General features: G+C 34.5%; 1 protein-coding gene across 12 annotated transcripts in view; it reads left to right on the forward strand.

The window, feature by feature from the left end:
• Positions 1–14227, forward strand: part of RHOT1 (ras homolog family member T1) — a 68781-nt gene extending 54554 nt beyond the window's left edge. For 3 of the 12 annotated variants that reach the window (XM_081270840.1, XM_081270844.1, XM_081270843.1), the window contains 3 exons: positions 407–529; positions 10245–10388; positions 11801–14227. In XM_081270840.1, coding sequence (XP_081126966.1) covers positions 407–529; positions 10245–10388; positions 11801–11918 — 385 coding nt within the window. In that variant the 3' untranslated portion in view covers positions 11919–14227. The other 9 variants (XR_014019296.1, XR_014019297.1, XM_081270845.1 and 6 more) reach the window with 6 other exon arrangements.
• Positions 14228–18438: the final 4211 nt, after the last annotated feature.

Genomic DNA, 18438 nt, shown 5'->3' on the forward strand with positions numbered 1-18438 from the left:
GGGAATGGTTATTTAAATGCTAGCAAACCTTGTCCTTTTGATGGGTGCTATGGCTTATTCAATTTTTATTTTTATTAATTTAGATGAGGGTGCCATCTATTGCTGTGCATACTTATTCCACTAAAACTCATATAATAATTCCACCCCCCTCCAAAAAAGCTAAAGTGTTTAGAAAATGTTCCCTATACTTTCTATAGGGAGGGAGGAGGAAGCTATTACTGCTTATTCTGTTTTTTGGTACATGTGGAATTCTGCACAACTTTAGCATGGCCCACACTGTCCTTTTTCTTTCTTCAAAGAGTGTTGCTTATGCCTAAATCTTTTTTTTTTTTTAAGTTGGCACACCCTGACTTGTGCCATATTTGTAAGTAAGAACTCAACCCTGTCCTTCTGTGTGTTTTCGCAGCCATGCCCGGTTACGCTGTATGTGCACCTGCAACAGGTGTACATTTTGCATCTGTCAGAACTTCCTCAACTCAGACTTGCTGCAATCTGTAAAGAACAAAATCTTCACTGCAGTTCTTAACAGGTTCTTAACTTTATTTACTGGGTACCAGGCATTCTGTTAAAATACAAAAAAAAAAAAGTGGATAACTATTTATTATACAGATATTCACTACATACGCAACAAACCAACTGACACCCAACTAACTTCCACTAAAATTCTCACTGTGACCACAATGTTCAGTTTTGGAAAAAACCATAATAATGTTTTTAAGTTAATAGGTATATTTCAAGAATTTTTTTTGTTAATTCCTTAGGAAAGTTAAAATACCTTTCATATTAGAAGATAATATGTTTAGGGAGATTAAAATCTTTTTGCTGTAAATCCTAGAAATAGATTAGGACTTTTGTAGTAATGAAAAGAGACATTCATCCTAAGTGAAAGATTATTTTGCTGTGCTCAGCTAATATTCAGATAATGTATCTTAGCAAAACTATACCAATGTGAACAATATTTTGGTTTGAAAAAATTCTCTAGTCTTGAACCATTTATAATTATAACCTACCTTTACTTATTTTTAAAAAAGTACTTGGAATGCTTATTTGAAAAAAACATGATTTCTGGCAGTGAGGATAAGAACCAGCTTTAAGGACTCAAAAGTATGGAAAAGGGAAAAAAAGAGATGTGAAGTATTGTTTTTCAGGTCTTATTATTGAGCCAAAACATGAAATGTTCCTATAAAATAATATGCTTTTGAAAAGAAAAAGAGAAAAAAAGGATGTAAGCATTCCCTTAAAGCAATGAACTTGAAAGGTTATATTCTTATTCTGATCATGCTGCCTTTGTTCAAATCAGTTTTATTTTTTCTGAGCATTTAAGAACCTATATAGTATATATGTATCTGGTTGTCAAATTTATATGTGAGAGGATTAGGGTTTTGAAGTTACTTATATATGTCATTGAGAGCTGGGCTTGATTACGATGGATGATCAAGCTAAATACAGATTTTGATTAGAAATGGGTCAGTTTTTTTTGTTCCGTTATTGAACACTTGCTAAATAATAGACTCCAGTTGGACCAAATGATCATGGTTTATGTCCACCAGCAATATAATAGTGGTGTCTATGAAATGGTTACCTATTTCTTATGTGAGTCAGAAACTGGTTTTGAAGGCATTTTAAAAGCATTTCAGTGGTTTTTTGAGCACTAGCAGCTCTGGAATAAGAATGCAGCCATCTCAGGGACTGCTTTGAAGGGATTACCACATTGATTTGTAAAGTTCTGCCTCTGTTCTTTGAGTGACACCTTGTAAAGGAGTAACCCAGATAGAGTCCCTCATGATGACTAGCTGAGAAAATGCAAGGCTAGTTCAAACCAAACAACATTCAGGAGCTCCACTGTTGGGAATCCTAGTGTTGGAAGAGATTCTGGAATTCATCTGGCCTAACCTCCTGTTAGCAAGCCTTCCTGAGAGAGTACTGTTTATTTGCTTATGGCTTTTTTCTTTGGTGAGGGATTTTGCTTTTGCTTTTATTTTTTAAAACTAAAATATTTTCCCTATAACTTTCTCTCCTTTAGTTTTAGTTCTGCCCTTTAGAACAACATACGACTATTCTACTCCCTCATCAACATAGCAATCCTTCAGATATTGAAGACGATCATCATGTCTCCCCTAATTTTCTCTTCTCCAGGTAGAACATCCCCATTTCTTTCAGTCTTTCTAAAAATTAGATGATCTAGTGACTTCATCATTCTTGGTTGGCCTCATCTGAAAGCCCCTTAAGTTCTCAGAGTACTTCTTAAGTGGTGCCACCAAGGATGGAAAGATAACAGTGCTCCAGATGTGGTCTGACTAGTCCAGAACAGTGGGCAGTCATGTTCCACACTTAAGAGGACACCTGTCCAGTGCATGAATTAACTTTTTAGTAGCCTATTGTCGACATATTATTATCTGGGGGTTAATCGAAATAAAAAAAAAAATTTTGTATGATGTGCTGTTAAAGCAGATGTCCCTTCCTTTCTAATTGTGTATTTGATCTTTGAACTTAAATGCAGATACATATGTATCTCTATTAAATGTCATATTCTTTTTGATCCATTTGTTCTAGCTCAGTCATTTCAAACATTATTTCTATCATTTGTCCCATTATATATATTTTGTTATTTGCAAATTTGGTAGATATGTCATATCTTTCAAGTTATTAATAAAAAATAATGTCAATTACCCAGAGGTTGGAGAGAGAGAGAAGTAAAGCAACCAAGCCCTATCATACTCCAATAGGCAACTCTTGCCAATGACAGATTCAGATTCTTGGGGAAGGAATTTTCAATTAAAAATATGTTATTATCCAGCCCATATTTTATCTTGTCTTATCAGAGATTTTGGAAAGGATTTTTCTAAAATCAATATAATTTTTGCCTCATTCTTCTGACCCACCAATGTAGTAATTGTATCTAAATACTAAGTATTTGATCTTTTATTTTTTGTGCACCTACCTTAGCTCCCAGTAATTGCCCATTACAAACTACATATCTTATTATTAAGTCTATATTGTCCATGATACTAGATTGATTCCCTGTCTCCATTTTTGGTGATTTTTTTTCTAGGATGGTTTAATCAGCTTCCAAATGAAATGAGTTAAGATGTGCATTAAATTGATGTACTTACTCATAAATTACTCATAGTAAATCCTCAAAGAGAAATCAGTATATTTTTTCATATCTATTTATATACTGGAAATAATTTAATAGTTGTGTCAGCACAGATACTGACATCTCTGGTAATCAAGAATGAGAAGGATGAATAGGGAAACCAGTGTACTTTTCAAAGAACTCCTTCCTTATCCCTGTTGGTATATCAGTCATTTATTTGATGCAAGTACAGTGGAATTTTAGGGGTTCTATGTTGAAGTTTCTTCCAGTGTTTGGAAAAAGATAGGTAATTAAGGTAGGTGGGTGGGGGTCAAAACTCAGTTCCTGGAGGATCCAAATGGATAATGGAAAGGAATGAAGGTAGCCAAAGTGGAAGAAACAAGGAAAGGTGGGGTCTGAGGCCCTGTCTAAAAGGCAGCACTGTTCACTGGTGGCCCTTAGTTGTACAGGCCCAGTATTGCTAGGTTTTATGATTTTACAAAAGATAAGAAACCAAGATTTTTATATGAAATTTAATAATATTTAAAGAATAGCAATTTTAAAAAGTACTAATCAGAACAAAACATGTTTACAGGCTACTAGTTTGTAATCTTAGTATTAAGGCCTGGAATCAAGAAAATGAGAGCAAAAAAAGGGAAAAAGGGACAGCTAATAAATGAGAATCTCCCTGTTCACCTCTATCCCACAATTTATTCCTTTCCCACACAAAAGTTCTTGAATAATGGGGTGAGAAAAAAACCTCCTTTCCCTATTACTTGTCAGATATTGGCGGCCCTTGGTGGTTGGTCACTATTGGTTTGCCATGCTATATATATCTTAATTCTGAAAAAGCAGACGAAATAATTAATTAATTAAAAGTCATTTAAGATATATTTTACTTTGTTCCTACTTAACACTAAGTCTTGTATCTTTGTTTCTAGAAATCAGAACTTCCATGCTTAGTATTTGATTTAGAATTTACTGTAAAAGATTATAAAAGTTTGTTATTTTTATTTAAGCCAAAAACTTCTTTAAATGTATGGAAAGAGCTAGGCACAGCTGGGCACACCTGTAATCCAGGCCACTCAGGAGGCTGAGGCAGGAGGATTGCAAGTTTGAGGCTAGCCTCAGCAATTTAGCAAGACCCTGTCTCAGAAATTAAAGAGCTAGAGATGTAGCTCATTGGAAAAACACTCTTGGGTCCAATCCCAGTATTAACAAAATTTTTTAAAAAGAAAAAAAAATAGGTAAAGAATTAAATTAATAGACAAATATCAGTAGGTACATTCTGGTCTCAAATTAGTACATTGTTTTAGTACATTTTATTTAAATGTTCATCACTGAGATAGAAATCACTACCAGATACAATACATGTTTGAGGTCACATTCTCCTATCTTCTCGTACTCCACCTCTTCCTCGACCCCCAATTCCTTGATTTATTCATTTGGAATATTTCCAGTACCTGCTCTGGATAGTAACCTGCTATGAAGTGGGGCAAATTTGAAAATGAAGATAGGTTACCTGCCTTTATCTTTCTAAATATTGTATCATTAAGACATTTCTTTTGAATTTTAGTTACATTTTTAGTGACTTTAGTCCATCATATTGAAATTAACTGCTATCGTCTGCTCATAGTTTAGGCAGTTTCAGTGAGTAAATTTCTGAAAACTTATTTTTTTTCTTCTTTTACCAGAAAAAAGAAAAAGAAATATCTTTGTTCTTGAGCTTTTTTACTGACACTACATATTTTAATAGAAAGTACTAATAAAAATGTTTTTCTTTCTGATTTAATTGATTGTGTATTCAACATATTAGTGTAGTGTTAAATCACTCATGGATCAATCTCACATAACTTTGTTCTTTGGTAATTATGGTCTCACCCTTAAAATCTGTATAGGTTTATGTTTTTCTTTGGAATAATTTATGAATAACTAGAATTGTTTTGAATTTAAATACATTTGGAGGATGATTAACGTGGTCAGATGATTTTAATCTTCGGGAATATTACTGGGGAAAAACATCTTTTGAATTTTAATTTTTAAATACTTTTAAAATATGAAAGTATTAAACTGGTTGTGTAGGAATGAGCTTGATTGTTGGTTTGAACTACCCAGGATATCTATTTATTAAGTATTTATTATTCTGACTTGAGAACACTTCTATTTTGCATGAGAATGTTACTGTATTGTAGTGTGCTATGAATTTTCCTTAGGCATTCATTTTCTTGTTTGTCTGTGGTACTTAGTCGCTTAGTTTTTTTCTTTTTTTTTTGTTAACACTTTCAGTCTTTTTTCTAGCTAGGTTTCTATGTATAATTCTCCCACTTCTCCTAAACTATAATCAAGTTTTTTATTTTATAATTTATTATTTTGATGTGATTTCCTTTAAAAAATATTTTGATTTTTAGGATATTTTTTCATTCCATTTTATTATTTGCATTAGCCATATAAATTATTTGTTCATGTTATTTCTTAAGTTCAATAGTAGCATTTTACTTTGGCAACTAAGAACATAATTCACACTATTTAAAGAGACCTAAAGATATGATGGATAGCCATCCTACCATTGTATTTTTACACTATTTTTAATGTATTTTTAAATTGACTATACATGACATTTGTTTTAAGCCACTCATTAATGATTTACTTCATTTACTCATATTCCTTTAATAATCACCCAACTTCCTCCTTTATGTAGTTTAAACTCATGTTATTTCATATGGAAGCCCTTTTTTAAAAGAAAGAATTTTACTATCATCAGACTAAAATGAACTGCCTTTTCATAGGATTGCCTTCTGAAGAGGATGGATTCTTAGAATCTTAGTGTTAGATGTTGGGAATCTAAGAGTACTTGGAATATCTGTTATAGTAAAATAACACATTCAAGGAAGTGCTGTTTAGTTTCTTGTGAAACTTTTACATTCCTTGTATGGAAGTTCTTATAAGGTTGTTCTTTGTACACACAGTGAAATTTAAAATTATACCAGAGTTTGTGTTATACATTCTAAGTAAATAAGTAAGCTGCTACTGCTCATAATTTTTTAAAAATTTGCCATTTGGTTAGTGTATTAAAGGGCTTAGGAAGGTAGAGTTTGCATAATTTTATCTTCAAATATCTCTACTTAACAATTAGATAGTGGAGCATTTCCTCTGTATTTATGATCATTTATAAATTTGGATTTTTCTTCTGCTGAATGAAGCATTTCTTGATACTGACATTTATCTGTGTCCTTTCCCAAAGTACAACACTATTTGGGCATGCTCAGTTAACAGCTTGCTTATGATTGGAGTTGCAGTTCATCTTTAATATATACTGTACATCAACTTCTTAACCTATTTTGAGAAATATTTTATTAAAATATTTCATGTCTTCCAGTTCAGTTAGGAGAATTATTATTAGCAGGGCTGGGGCTGGGGATATAGCTCCCTGTAGAGCAGTTGCCTGTCATGCACAAGGCCGAGTTCTATCCCCAGCATTGGATTGGGGGGAAAAAAAAGGAAGAAAGAAAAAGGAAAAAATACATACATACATACTATATATATATATGTATATATATATATGTATATATATATGTATATACACACACACACACATATACATACACACACACATATTATTAGCAGTAATGACATTATTGGAAATAAATATAGAAAATGATAGGTAAAAAAAGAAAGGAGGTCCAGAATTATTTTTTTCTATTTTTTTGAAATAGCAGACTATTTAGAAACAAAACTTTTATTATTTTTGTGAACTCAGTATAGTGTTCAATTGAGATACATAATTACAAATGATAAAAGGTGATATATGATAACTCTGTGCCCTAGTAACTTTAAGTACACATGCATTACAATTATATAGGCCCTTTCAAATTATTTTTTAAAAATTTGTATTCAAAATACATAAATAAATAGAGTTATAAAATTAGAAGACCATTCATACTAGTGTATTTGTTTACCTCTGAGTTCTATTTGGAAAGGATAAAATGGCAAGACAAGAGGAATGAAAAATTCAAATTCATTTTTGAGAAATGTAGAAAAACTGATAAAAATGAATCTGTGGGTGTCTTACCTTTGCTGCTTTTGCGTATGTTCTACTAAATTTTTCTTTTCCTTAGTATAATAGCCAGTAATGTAAGATAAGATTGGTTGAACTGCGGTTGTAGCTCAGGGATAGAAGCACTTACCTGGTATGTGTGAGGCACTGGGTTCAATTCTCAGCACCACATATAAATAAATAAATAAATAAAGGCCCATTGACAAAAATCATTGATTGTTATCTGGATCTTTCAGAGTTCTCACCCTTCCCTAAATTCTATATGTTCAGACTTTTAGGTCTCTGCAATATAGTTTCTACATTGTCCACATAAAGTCCTAATGCAGATGATAAAAAATCTCAACTAGAATATTAAAAATACCCTATTTGGAAATAACTAGAATAGATTTAATTCCTTTGGACCCTTTAGAATTTGGTATTTTATATTTCTAAAAAATTACAATGATAATTTCCCTTTTTTATTATTGTTTAAATATATTGAGCCAATAAAGCATTTTAGTTCATGTCTTTATAGTCACTGTAAATTGTTGAGTTAATCAAATGTGTTTTTGTCTGCCTTCTTTTAAGGTAGTCATTGCAAAGTCCACAGGATCGTGGTCATCCTACATATGCCATGAGGGACTGTTCATAGAAACAATTCATTTAATTGCCTGAATTGTGAAACATTTTCTTCCATCTGTATTATTAAGAAGAAACCATAATGATACCTAAATCAGAACATGTTGCTTCTCACACCAGTATGGAAGAGAGCTTAACAGCTAAGATACAGTTGAGTCCTAAGCACTTCTAAGTCAGAATTTGCCACCTAAGAATCTGAGAGCTCTGACAAGCTTCAAATGATCAATTTGGGTTATGTTCCAGCATTATTTCTTAGGTTCTAAAAAGAGATACTGCTGAACTAAATGATTATATTCCACATATAGTAGGAAAAATTGGTGATTCTGCTGTATCACTGGGTACAAAAAAGAACCTTTCTATACACACACACACACACACACACACACACACACACATTTTTGACCATGTAATATTCATTTCTGTGAGGTCTAAGGAAAAGTATCCTAAATAGAAAAATTTTATAGTAGAAAGATGCTCATTATTTTTAGTAATCAGAAAATGGAGATAGCCAGAGTAGGGGGATGGAATATAATGCAGCTGTTTAAAATGATATTTCTATAATCTATAGAAAAATTCTTATAGTAAGATTACATATAAATATATATAATATGTACTAATATAAATGTAAATTACACCTTGTGTTTGAAGCTATCTGAAAATGCATAGAAAAAAACTAAAAGGAAGTACTCAAAGTTTAGATATCTTAGTTTCTTCCTTCTTTGCTTTATTTTCCATATATTTTCTAATGAGTGTATATTACTTTTTTTATATTTGAAAAGAAAGTAAACTTTAAAAAAGAAGAAAAGTTATACAATAAGATATTATAATTTATTCTGATGATATATGTGAGTCATTTTGAAAGAATTGTTTTTGAATGTGGAAGAATTATTTCTGCTTGAGTTTAGAGATGAACTAGATACAGTTTTATAAAACTGTTACTTTGCTTCTGTTTGAGACCTGAAATGAGAAACATAAGTCAGTTTTTTATACTTATGGGACACATTTAAGATCACACTATTCTGTATTCAGAAAATATCAATTATCTAAGCAATGACAAGTATGCCATCTATTATAAATACTTTCTCTTATAAATACAGCTTGGTAGTGCAGCTTTTAAATGTTCAGTAAAGACATAAAATAGTACTCTAAGTAGCTTTTCATGTCTAATAGTATCTTAAACAATTTGTATAACATTGATGGAGCCATTGAAATATATTTTGAGTTAATAGTTGCCTTAAGGGCTGGGGATGTGGCTCAAGCGGTGGCACGCTTGCCTGGCATGCGTGCGGCCCGGGTTCGATCCTCAGCACCACGTACAAATAAAGATGTTGTGTCTGCCGAAAACTAAAATATATATATATATATATATATATATATATATATATAAATAGTTGCCTTAAGTTTTAAACTGGCTTTTCTAAGTATGTATCTATACTGTTTGATATATAAATACATACCTCTATTTTACCTCTGAAGACTATATCATAGCTTGGGGAAAATACAATTATATCTTGAAATGCAGAAAAAAACTAAGCAATGTTGTCAGTCAGAAGACTTTTATTTCATGAATGATAATGCTTTCCTAAAACACAACCAAGGGAGCTATGTGAAACAGATACCCCTATGCAAGGACTATTTACCAAGAAGTCATTTTGAGGTATTGGAGTGGTGGCCCAGTGGTGGAGCACTTGCCTAGCATGTGAGAAGTACTGGGTTCAATTCTCAGCACTGCATGTAAATAAATAAAATAAATGTCCATTGACAACTAAAAAATATTTTAAAAAGAAGTCATTTTGACTTATCTTCATTATGATTATGACTAGCTATAATCCTAATGCCTTTCTTCCCCCAGATTAAAGAACAAATGTAAAAATTGTTATCAGTGAAGATAAGTACTAGGAAACCAAAGCTGAAGCAAAAGCTCTAATAGACATTTTGCCTGTGCTTTCACTTGAAATTCTGCACATCACTATTAGAGATGTAAACATTATTTTCTCATCACAAGTCATTGGTGGTCTATGAGTTTGGGATGTTGGAGTCAAATTTTCACAGATGTATATTTGTAGTTTTTGATAGTTTTGAATTATAGAAGCATCAATAAACTTCATGACTAATAATTGCTAACCTCATTTTGAATGAATACTGTGATTATCATATGTTGTCAGGTACTGTTTTGGGTATTGTTTTCAAGGACTTCTCTTAGTGTTTCAGATATATCAAGACTAGCCTCAGAGTGATATATAGAATGTATGTGACAGCTTTAGGTTTCCTTGTTGGTGTATGAATGTTTAAGAGTACATATAGAATTTTTTTTTTTTTTTAGGTTTGGCAATTTGCTAGGGAATACATTTATTTTAATTATAGAAGGCATGAGATGCATCATATAGGGTGGCAACTTAGTATACGCGTGGGACATTTAATTGAGAGATGTTATTTTGAGTCCCTTCTTTCATGAGTTCTGCTGTGAACTGCAAACTGTGTGCATGTGTATAAAAGGTTAAGAGCCCGGGTAGCTGAGTGGGGTGCCATGCTGTTAGCAGACGACGAAGGCAGTATTACTCACCAGGTGCACGCCGTCAGCTCTGTAGAAGATTCCATCTTCATGGAGTCATCTCCTGGTCCACTTTTTCTTGAAGCCAGGTAACATTTCCCACAACAATGGGTTGACCTTGTTAGAGGTTTTCCAGCTAGAAAAAATGAAACTCTCTAACTTTTTTTTTAAAAATAAAACATTGCCTGTTGAAAGAACTAACTTGGAAGGTAAAATGAACGTGTGTTATCACTATGCTTTATGAAAAATAATTATATGAGGAATGATTTTTTTTTCTTCCTTAAACTGGTAAGAGTGAGGAATGGGAATGGCATGTGTTACTTGGTCATGGAGATGAGCATGGAGCACTGACTTGTGGAATTTTGTTTCTAGGGATGTACAGACTGCATTTTGTGATAACTAATCTAATCATTCTGTGACTGTTACTGAGGCACAGTAGTTTTTTTGCAATTTGAATTCATACTCTTGCATATATCAATGTCTTGGTCTTTTAATGATGTCTAACTTTTGCTTCAATCTGTGAAACTTAGTTGTAAAATAACCTAAACTAGATAGGCTTTCCAAGCTTTTAATTTTGGAAGTTTTTTACATCACCTCAGTTGTGTTCACTAAACTAAGACTTCAGTGACACTTGAATAAAATGTTCCAACCTTTACTTTAAAGCTTTATCCTCTTCATGGTAAGCTGTCATACTTGAGACTCTTGAGGGTGCTTAGCAGTGTTATTAACTGAGCATGCTCACAAACTCAGTTTGTGGTACAGGCTGTCCCCGTTCTTGTCATGCATCAGATGATTTCTTTTATGTCATTACCTTTCAACCCATCATGTTACATTATGTCCTTTATTTGGTATCATTATCACTGCCTGTCTGACTAACATCAGGGTTTTGTTTTTGGTTTTGTTTTTGTTTTCTGTTTAATTAGTAGTAACCAAATTAATTTAAACTGGCAAATCTTACCCATTCCCTTTGGGATTTTTGGGGGGTAAACTTTAATGGAACCCACTGTTTCCAAAGTTGACTTTAAATCTTTGCTCTTAAAAAAGTATTGTCACTTGTCGCTTAACTGCTTACAAGATAGCTTTTAGTTCCTGGGATAGAAGATTATACCTTACATTCCATGAATATGACCCTCAAAATTATGAGAACCCAGCCTTAATTCTCATTTCACAGGACCATGGTGGTATTAAAAAGTGATGGATTGATTTATCTAATTTCATTTACCATGTGAAGAAATTTCAAAATTTTAGATGCCAATTCCCAAGTAGTATCAAAGACATTTGCTTTTACTAATTTGTCTGCATTATATTATTTTCTTAAGATGGTGGTTATCTAAGCAATGTGTATACATGGCTGTACTGATAAAGGTTTTGGTAAGCATTACTGTATGCAATTAGTCTGACAAGTGTGCTAATACTTCCCTAAAAGTAGACTGTTATATGACTGGTGTGAGATTTTCCTACTAACCATGTTTTAAATATTAATTATATTTTCTGACTACAGGCATGTGACACAAGCTGACCTCAAGAGCTCCACGTTTTGGCTCCGAGCAAGTTTTGGTGCTACTGTTTTTGCAGTTTTGGGGTTTGCTATGTACAAAGCATTATTGAAACAGCGATGATTAAAAAAAAATACTGGCCCTACCAAAAACAGATACTTTTATGTACATTCTGAATGCTTTAAATTCTGCTAGAAATATTGAGATATTTATACATGCAGAGTTACTTTATTAATATTTGTAATTCATGCATAAGAATATTTTAATGATAGTAATAACTACAGTATTGGCTAGCATATGGAAAGAAAACAGCATCATAGCCAAACTAAAATGGCTACATTTCAGAGGCCAAAAGGGAATATTTTGTAAATAATGTATATATTCAGGTAAAATATGGTCTCCCAAACTGAGTTCTAGAAATGATGTTTCTAGACATTTCTACATGGTATTGTTAATGCTCACTTGGCTCACTCTCCTTGGTTTAAGTCATTCCAGAGATTATATTTACTTGTGGATCACTTATTTATTTCACATTTACTCAAAATGATCCTTTGGGTACATGAGACACAATTTGCCATTTTCTCTCTATTTTTAAAAACACACAAGTCAATGTCTGCTTACCAACACAATTTACTTTCAGTCACTTATGATAGGCCAGCCTTGAAGCCGTTGTGCAGTCTAGAAAATTGTATAGCTGAGTGTATACTCTCCTTTAAGGAGGCAGTAAGGTAAAAGCAATGAGCTGAGGAGTTCTCTGTGTGATTATGTTGCTTCCTTTGTCAGTATGTGAAATTTTATAGCCCTTTCAATCAAATGAGAAAGATAATTTGTATATTATCACTGTTTTTAGTTTAAATAAACAAGTTACCCTTACTACTGTTGGAATTTCCTCCCAAAGTATAAATCATTCTATAATGGCTGTGTCTATTATAGTATATTACAGTAGCTGCATGTATCATGAAGTGTTCTATATCTGCTAGGATAACCTAGAAGCAGCACTTTTTTAAATGGTAAAATAAATCTAATGAATATAAACTCTCATGATAAACCTATTTTTTTCCATCATTGACCTTTTCAAGTATTTAAATAAATTAATGCTGTGTACTGTGATCTTGAGTTTTTTGTCTTACAAAGTAAATATTTCTGCACAGATGTGAGTCCAGTCCTCTGGTTTCTATCTTTATTAGTTTGAAAAATATTTTTATACAAAAAAATTTGGAAAATAGTGAAGTATGATTTATAAGTTTAAGAGGATATCTATTTAAAAGTTATAAGAAAATCTATTCATAGAAAAGGTCAATAGTTTTCCCCCATGTATACCATAATAATAGGGCTTCTGTTGTGGTTTCCATGTTCATTTTCTCCACTAACATAATTTTTCTTCTTTGCTGTTTTGAGGAACATTTTCTCATAAGATTAGACTTCCCAAACAACTAGTGACAGTATAACTCACTAACTATAAGCTTGTAAAGTAGTATACACCACATTTTAATGACAATTAATTCTCCCAAGTTTTTTTTTCCATTTCAACTGCAATATCGTTTTAAATGAATGTGCTTTATAGAAAATTACATTTCTGAGAAAGAGAGGAAAGAAGGTAGTTTGCCAAGAGGCAAAAATGGTGACTCTGTATGTTTAGATTTTCTCTCTCAATCTTTTCATTTGAAGCTAAGTGTCTTTGATTCACAAGAAGGCAGAATGGTAGCTGCCTTCATCTTTATCTCCTGTTCTTGGCAGGACCCCCTCACTCAGGCTGGGTGGCAAGCAGAGGGCATCCTCACTGCTTCCTCCTCCTCAGCCTGTAGGCTCATGTGGACATTTTTCTTTATTCCACATGCACTTTAAGGACAAATTAACGTGGGAAAATACAATAATAGGCTTTCTTGACTTTCATAATTGCTCAGTAGACGCAAGCTATAAGAGTGCTAAGGAAAAATGAAGAAAATAAGACTTAGAATTAAAAGGAAATCTTTGATTTTACACCAGTTGCATTATCTTGTAAATGGACAGTTTTGAGGCTGTTTACTATGATGTTTTAATAAGTAATACAGCAGTTTTGTGAAGAAATATCACTTTGAAGGTTTGTAGTCCTATGGCTAAAGTAACTTCAAGGGTTTGTTGCTTTTTGCCATTCATGTCTTTTCTTTTTCACATTTGACCAAAAAATGAGTAATTTTTTATACTGTTGGTGCTGATAAATGCCAGAATAGGAGTGGGCTCAGATGTAAGGCATTTGGAGAGCATATCACCGTTTTGAAATGGCTTGTAAAAGAAGTAGGCTAGGCCCAATGATGCACGCCTGTAAATACCATCTATTCAGGGGGCTGAGGCAGGAGATTCACGAGTTCAAAGCCAGCCGTGGCAAATTTAATGAGAACCTATCTTAAAAAAAAAAAAAGTAGGACCATGGATATCTGGACTATCTGTTTGTGCATATCTACATGTCACCTCATATCACCTGTTAGGGAATGCACCAAAGAAGATATAACCTGATGAGTCAGTCTTGAATGAAATGAGAATTCTCTTGACCTGAGGGAAGGCAGCTGAATAACGAATGTCAGGGAGGAAACAGAGGTGAGTGCACAAGCTCTGTAGTAGAGCATGAATCTTCTCTGGCCCCTAGAATACAACTGTGGTTAGCTTTGATGTCCCTTTTGTATGAACTGCATAAGTCAGTATAATGTTGTCTTCAAAATATCCAGTTGTTCATCTGTATCCATGAAGGATTGATCCCACTCAAAAACAAAAATCCAGCCAGGCATGTAATCCTAGTGACTCTGGAGGCTGAGGCAGGAAGATTGCAACTTCAAGGCTAGCCGCAGCAATTTAGTGAGGCTCTAGTCAACTTAATAAGACCATCTTTTTGTGTGTGTGTGTGTGGACACAATATTTTACATTTGTGTGGTGCTGAAGTTGAACCCAGTGCCTCATGCGTGCTAGGTGAGCACTCTACCACTGAGCCACAACCCCAGCCCCAAGTCCCTGTCTTAAAAGGGAAATTTATTTAAAAGGCTGGGTTGTAGCCAGGCACAGTGGTGTGCATCTGTAATCCCAGCAGCTGGGGAGGCTGAGGCAGGAGAATCACGAGTTCAGAGCCAGCCTCAGCAAAAAACAAGGCACTAAGCGACTCAGTGAGACCCTGCCTCTAAATAAAATACAAAAAAGGGCTGGGGTTGTGGCTCAGTGGTCAAATGCCCCTGAGTTCAATCCCCAGTACCAAAAAAAAAAGGCTGGGATGTAGCTCAGTGGTAAAGCACCCCTGGTTTTAATCTCTAGTACCAAAAAAAAAAAAAAAAAAAGGGCTGGGGATATAGTTCAGTGGTAGATCATTCTGGGTTCAATCCCCAGAATTGAAAGAAAAAAAATCTCACAAAAACACTGTTTTTCTTCTTTATCATTTTTATTCATAATTTACATTTGCAATTTAAAATCAAATAACCCAGTGATACAGGTAGATATGCTGTATTTTTTTCCATAAAGATTTGACAGTTTATGAGACTTTGACAACTACTAAATTCTGTGTTAGCATGACAACAGTTATAGACAACATGTATAAACAAAACTGCATTCTAATAAGACTGTGCACACTGAAATTTGAATTTCATGCAATTTTTACCTGCCATAGAATATTTTATTTTTCTTTACCACTTACAATGTAGGAGCCATTCTTTGCTTATATTCTATACAAAAATTTTTAGTGGTCTGGATTTGATCAACCCCTAGTGTAACTGATGGAAAGATGCATGGCAGCATTTATTAGGCATCAAATTATCTGGTTGTCTTAGAATTTGAAAAATTATAGTGTTAGGAAAGATGTAAAAATACTGCAGTCATGTTTTGTTTGTATGGAAACTAAGATTGGGCATATAGGAGACTTTTTTTTTTTTTACTTTTCCTGATTATATTGCTCACAGCAACATGGTGCTCTGACCAAGCTGGGGTTAATAACCTCAAAGGGCAATATGACATTCAGAAGGTAAAGGAAGATCAATTCCGCTTCTGAGCACTTGCTCGGAGCTATTCTGTTGGTCCTTTATCGATGTTTGTTTTCAGTGTGTCCAATTGTGTAAATGACATACAATCTCATGAGAATGTTTATTGTGAACTCCAGTTACCTGGGGAAAATACACCCCTGTGTATATAACCATGTGATGTTTCTTATTTCCTTAGATTTTTTTTTTTTTTAAAGAGAGAGTGAGAGAGAGAGAGAGAGAGAGAGAGAGAATTTTTAATATTTATTTTTTAGTTCTCGGCGGACACAACATCTTTGTTGGTATGTGGTGCTGAGGATCGAACCTGGGCCGCACGCATGCCAGGCGAGCGCGCTACCGCTTGAGCCACATCCCCAGCCCATTCCTTAGATTTTAAAGTCAAAATAGACAATGTGCATTGTCAAACTCCACACTTTTATAGCATACACTGAGCACAGAAAGTGAAAATGACTGATTCACAGCCATGCTATTAGTCTGTGCCTGAGCTAGGACTGAAACCCAGCATCCTGGTTCCCCATATAGTACTTATTTCACTATAGGAGCTGACCTTTACCCAGTGGGCTTTATTATCTGTATTTTAATAAATTTGTGGTTTATTTGTTTAAAAAGCCTGGCTGAGCCTGGTGTGGTGGCACATTGCTGTAATCCCAGTGACTCAGAAGGCTGAGGCAAGAGGATCACAAGTTTGAGGCCAGCCTCAGCAATTTAGTGAGGTCCTCAGCAAACTTAGACCCTGTCTCAAAATAAAAAATAAAAAAGGCTAGTGGTATAGCTCAGTGGTGAAGCACCCCTGAGTTAAATCCCCAGTGATAATGATAATAATAATAGCCAAACTGAAGGAAAAAATGAAGGAGGATAAACCCCACTGAAGAGTTTTGACATTACTAAAAAGAGTTAAAATTGGCAAGGCAGAGTTTCTGGAAGCCTCTCAGTTCTTCCAAGGGATTTTGCCCTCATCTGTGGTAGATGTCACTAGGTAATCACTGGCATCTGTTGAGAGGGAGGGGTATAGGCACAGTGCTTAGATTTATTTCAGGTATAGATAACTGAGAGAGGGAAGTAGGGATAGAACTGTTGACAAACACCCTTTATGACTTCATTTAATTGTTCTTAAATTGCTAATTTGAAAAAATACTGTTTTATTTTTTATCTTTTGACCTATTATAAATGAAAAAAATACCTTGGAAAGGGAGCCTGTTATTGGGGAGGGGGCAAATAGAATAAAGCTTTGCCACTAACTTAACTATTTTTATCTTTCTGCAGTTAGCCTCTGAGGTTCTATAATTCTAGCCTCTTCCATCCCAGCCACTTCTATATACCGTTTGGAGCAGGAGTAGCTGAATGTGTCCAAACATCCATGACCCTTTTTACTGATTTTCCACCTGAATCTTTTTCCTTTTCTCCAGATTCTCAAAGTGTGGTCATATCACCTGGAAACTTGTAAGGAATGCAGTTTTCACGAGCCACCCCCTACCCCGCTAGACCAACCGAATCAAAAGACTTGCCACCAAAATCGCTGTTAACAACCATCACTGACCAATTAAAAAAAAAAAAAAAAACAACCATCACTGTCCCTGTCCCTCTATTCCTGTTCCTCAACCCATGAGTCTGGATGCATGTAAAAGGTTTGAGAACTTCTGCACTAGACATTGAAAACCCCAAAATACAGACTTTGCCTTCAAAGAAGTTGCAATCTATTTGATCAGCTAAGTTATAAATTTGCTAGTAAAAATTTTGATTAAAAAAAAAAAAAGAAACTTTCAACGTCTTCCCCTCAGGATAAAATTTAAATCTTAAGCTCTGTTACAAGGCTCTGCAAACCTGTTCCCAGACCTTTGCAGCCAAATCTGTACTCTTCCCATTCAACTATAGTCACCATAAATGGGCACTTTGCCCATTCTCTGTTGGGCCTTTAGCAATGCTCCCTCTAACTGGAACCATCTCCTCCCATATCTTTATCCCTTAGGTCTTGGGAGGTCAAGGCCTGCCTGACAATGTCCAGAAGCTACTTCTTGGCATTTGGTACACTTCTGTCCACCTCTCCCTCCCAGTATGGCACTCCTGCACTCACCTGTGTTTTGTCCAGAGATTCTCTTATCCTTTCTAAGAGTTATAAGGTGGAAATTGATATATTAACCAGGTCTCAGTAAATTACCTTTCCTCTGTGCCTCAGGAACTGAATGTGAGGAAGCTTTCCTGGTCTTCATTCTGCCCAACCATATCTTACTGACACTGAACTGAGTACTGACTGGATCCTTGCATCAGCCTGCCATATACCTTAAAGTACTAGGGCTGGAGGGCTGTATATCAACGTGCTTGACTTTAACTTAGTTTTCTTGATTTATGCAACCCTTACTTGAGAAGCAGCTCCTCTGTCACATAGCCCTTGTGGGAATACCAACTAGCGGCCCTGGGGACTACATGATCTCTTAGTAATACTGGGAATGCAGGAGATGGGAGAGTAGAAGCTAAGACCCAGGTTTGAATTCCAGATTCGCCATTTCTTTCTGTAAATAAATTCACTTTTGTCATTCTCTTTCCCTCTCTATAAATAAGTATTGGGATTTTTCCTCCCCCCTTTATGAGTGTTATTTAACCACCTTCTCCAGGAGAATAGGAGATTCTGTAGCCCACAGGGGCTGAGAATGTTT

The sequence above is a fragment of the Spermophilus citellus genome (genome assembly GCF_964194105.1).
Source record: "Spermophilus citellus genome assembly, chromosome: 17".
NCBI classification, from domain to species: Eukaryota; Metazoa; Chordata; class Mammalia; order Rodentia; family Sciuridae; genus Spermophilus; species Spermophilus citellus.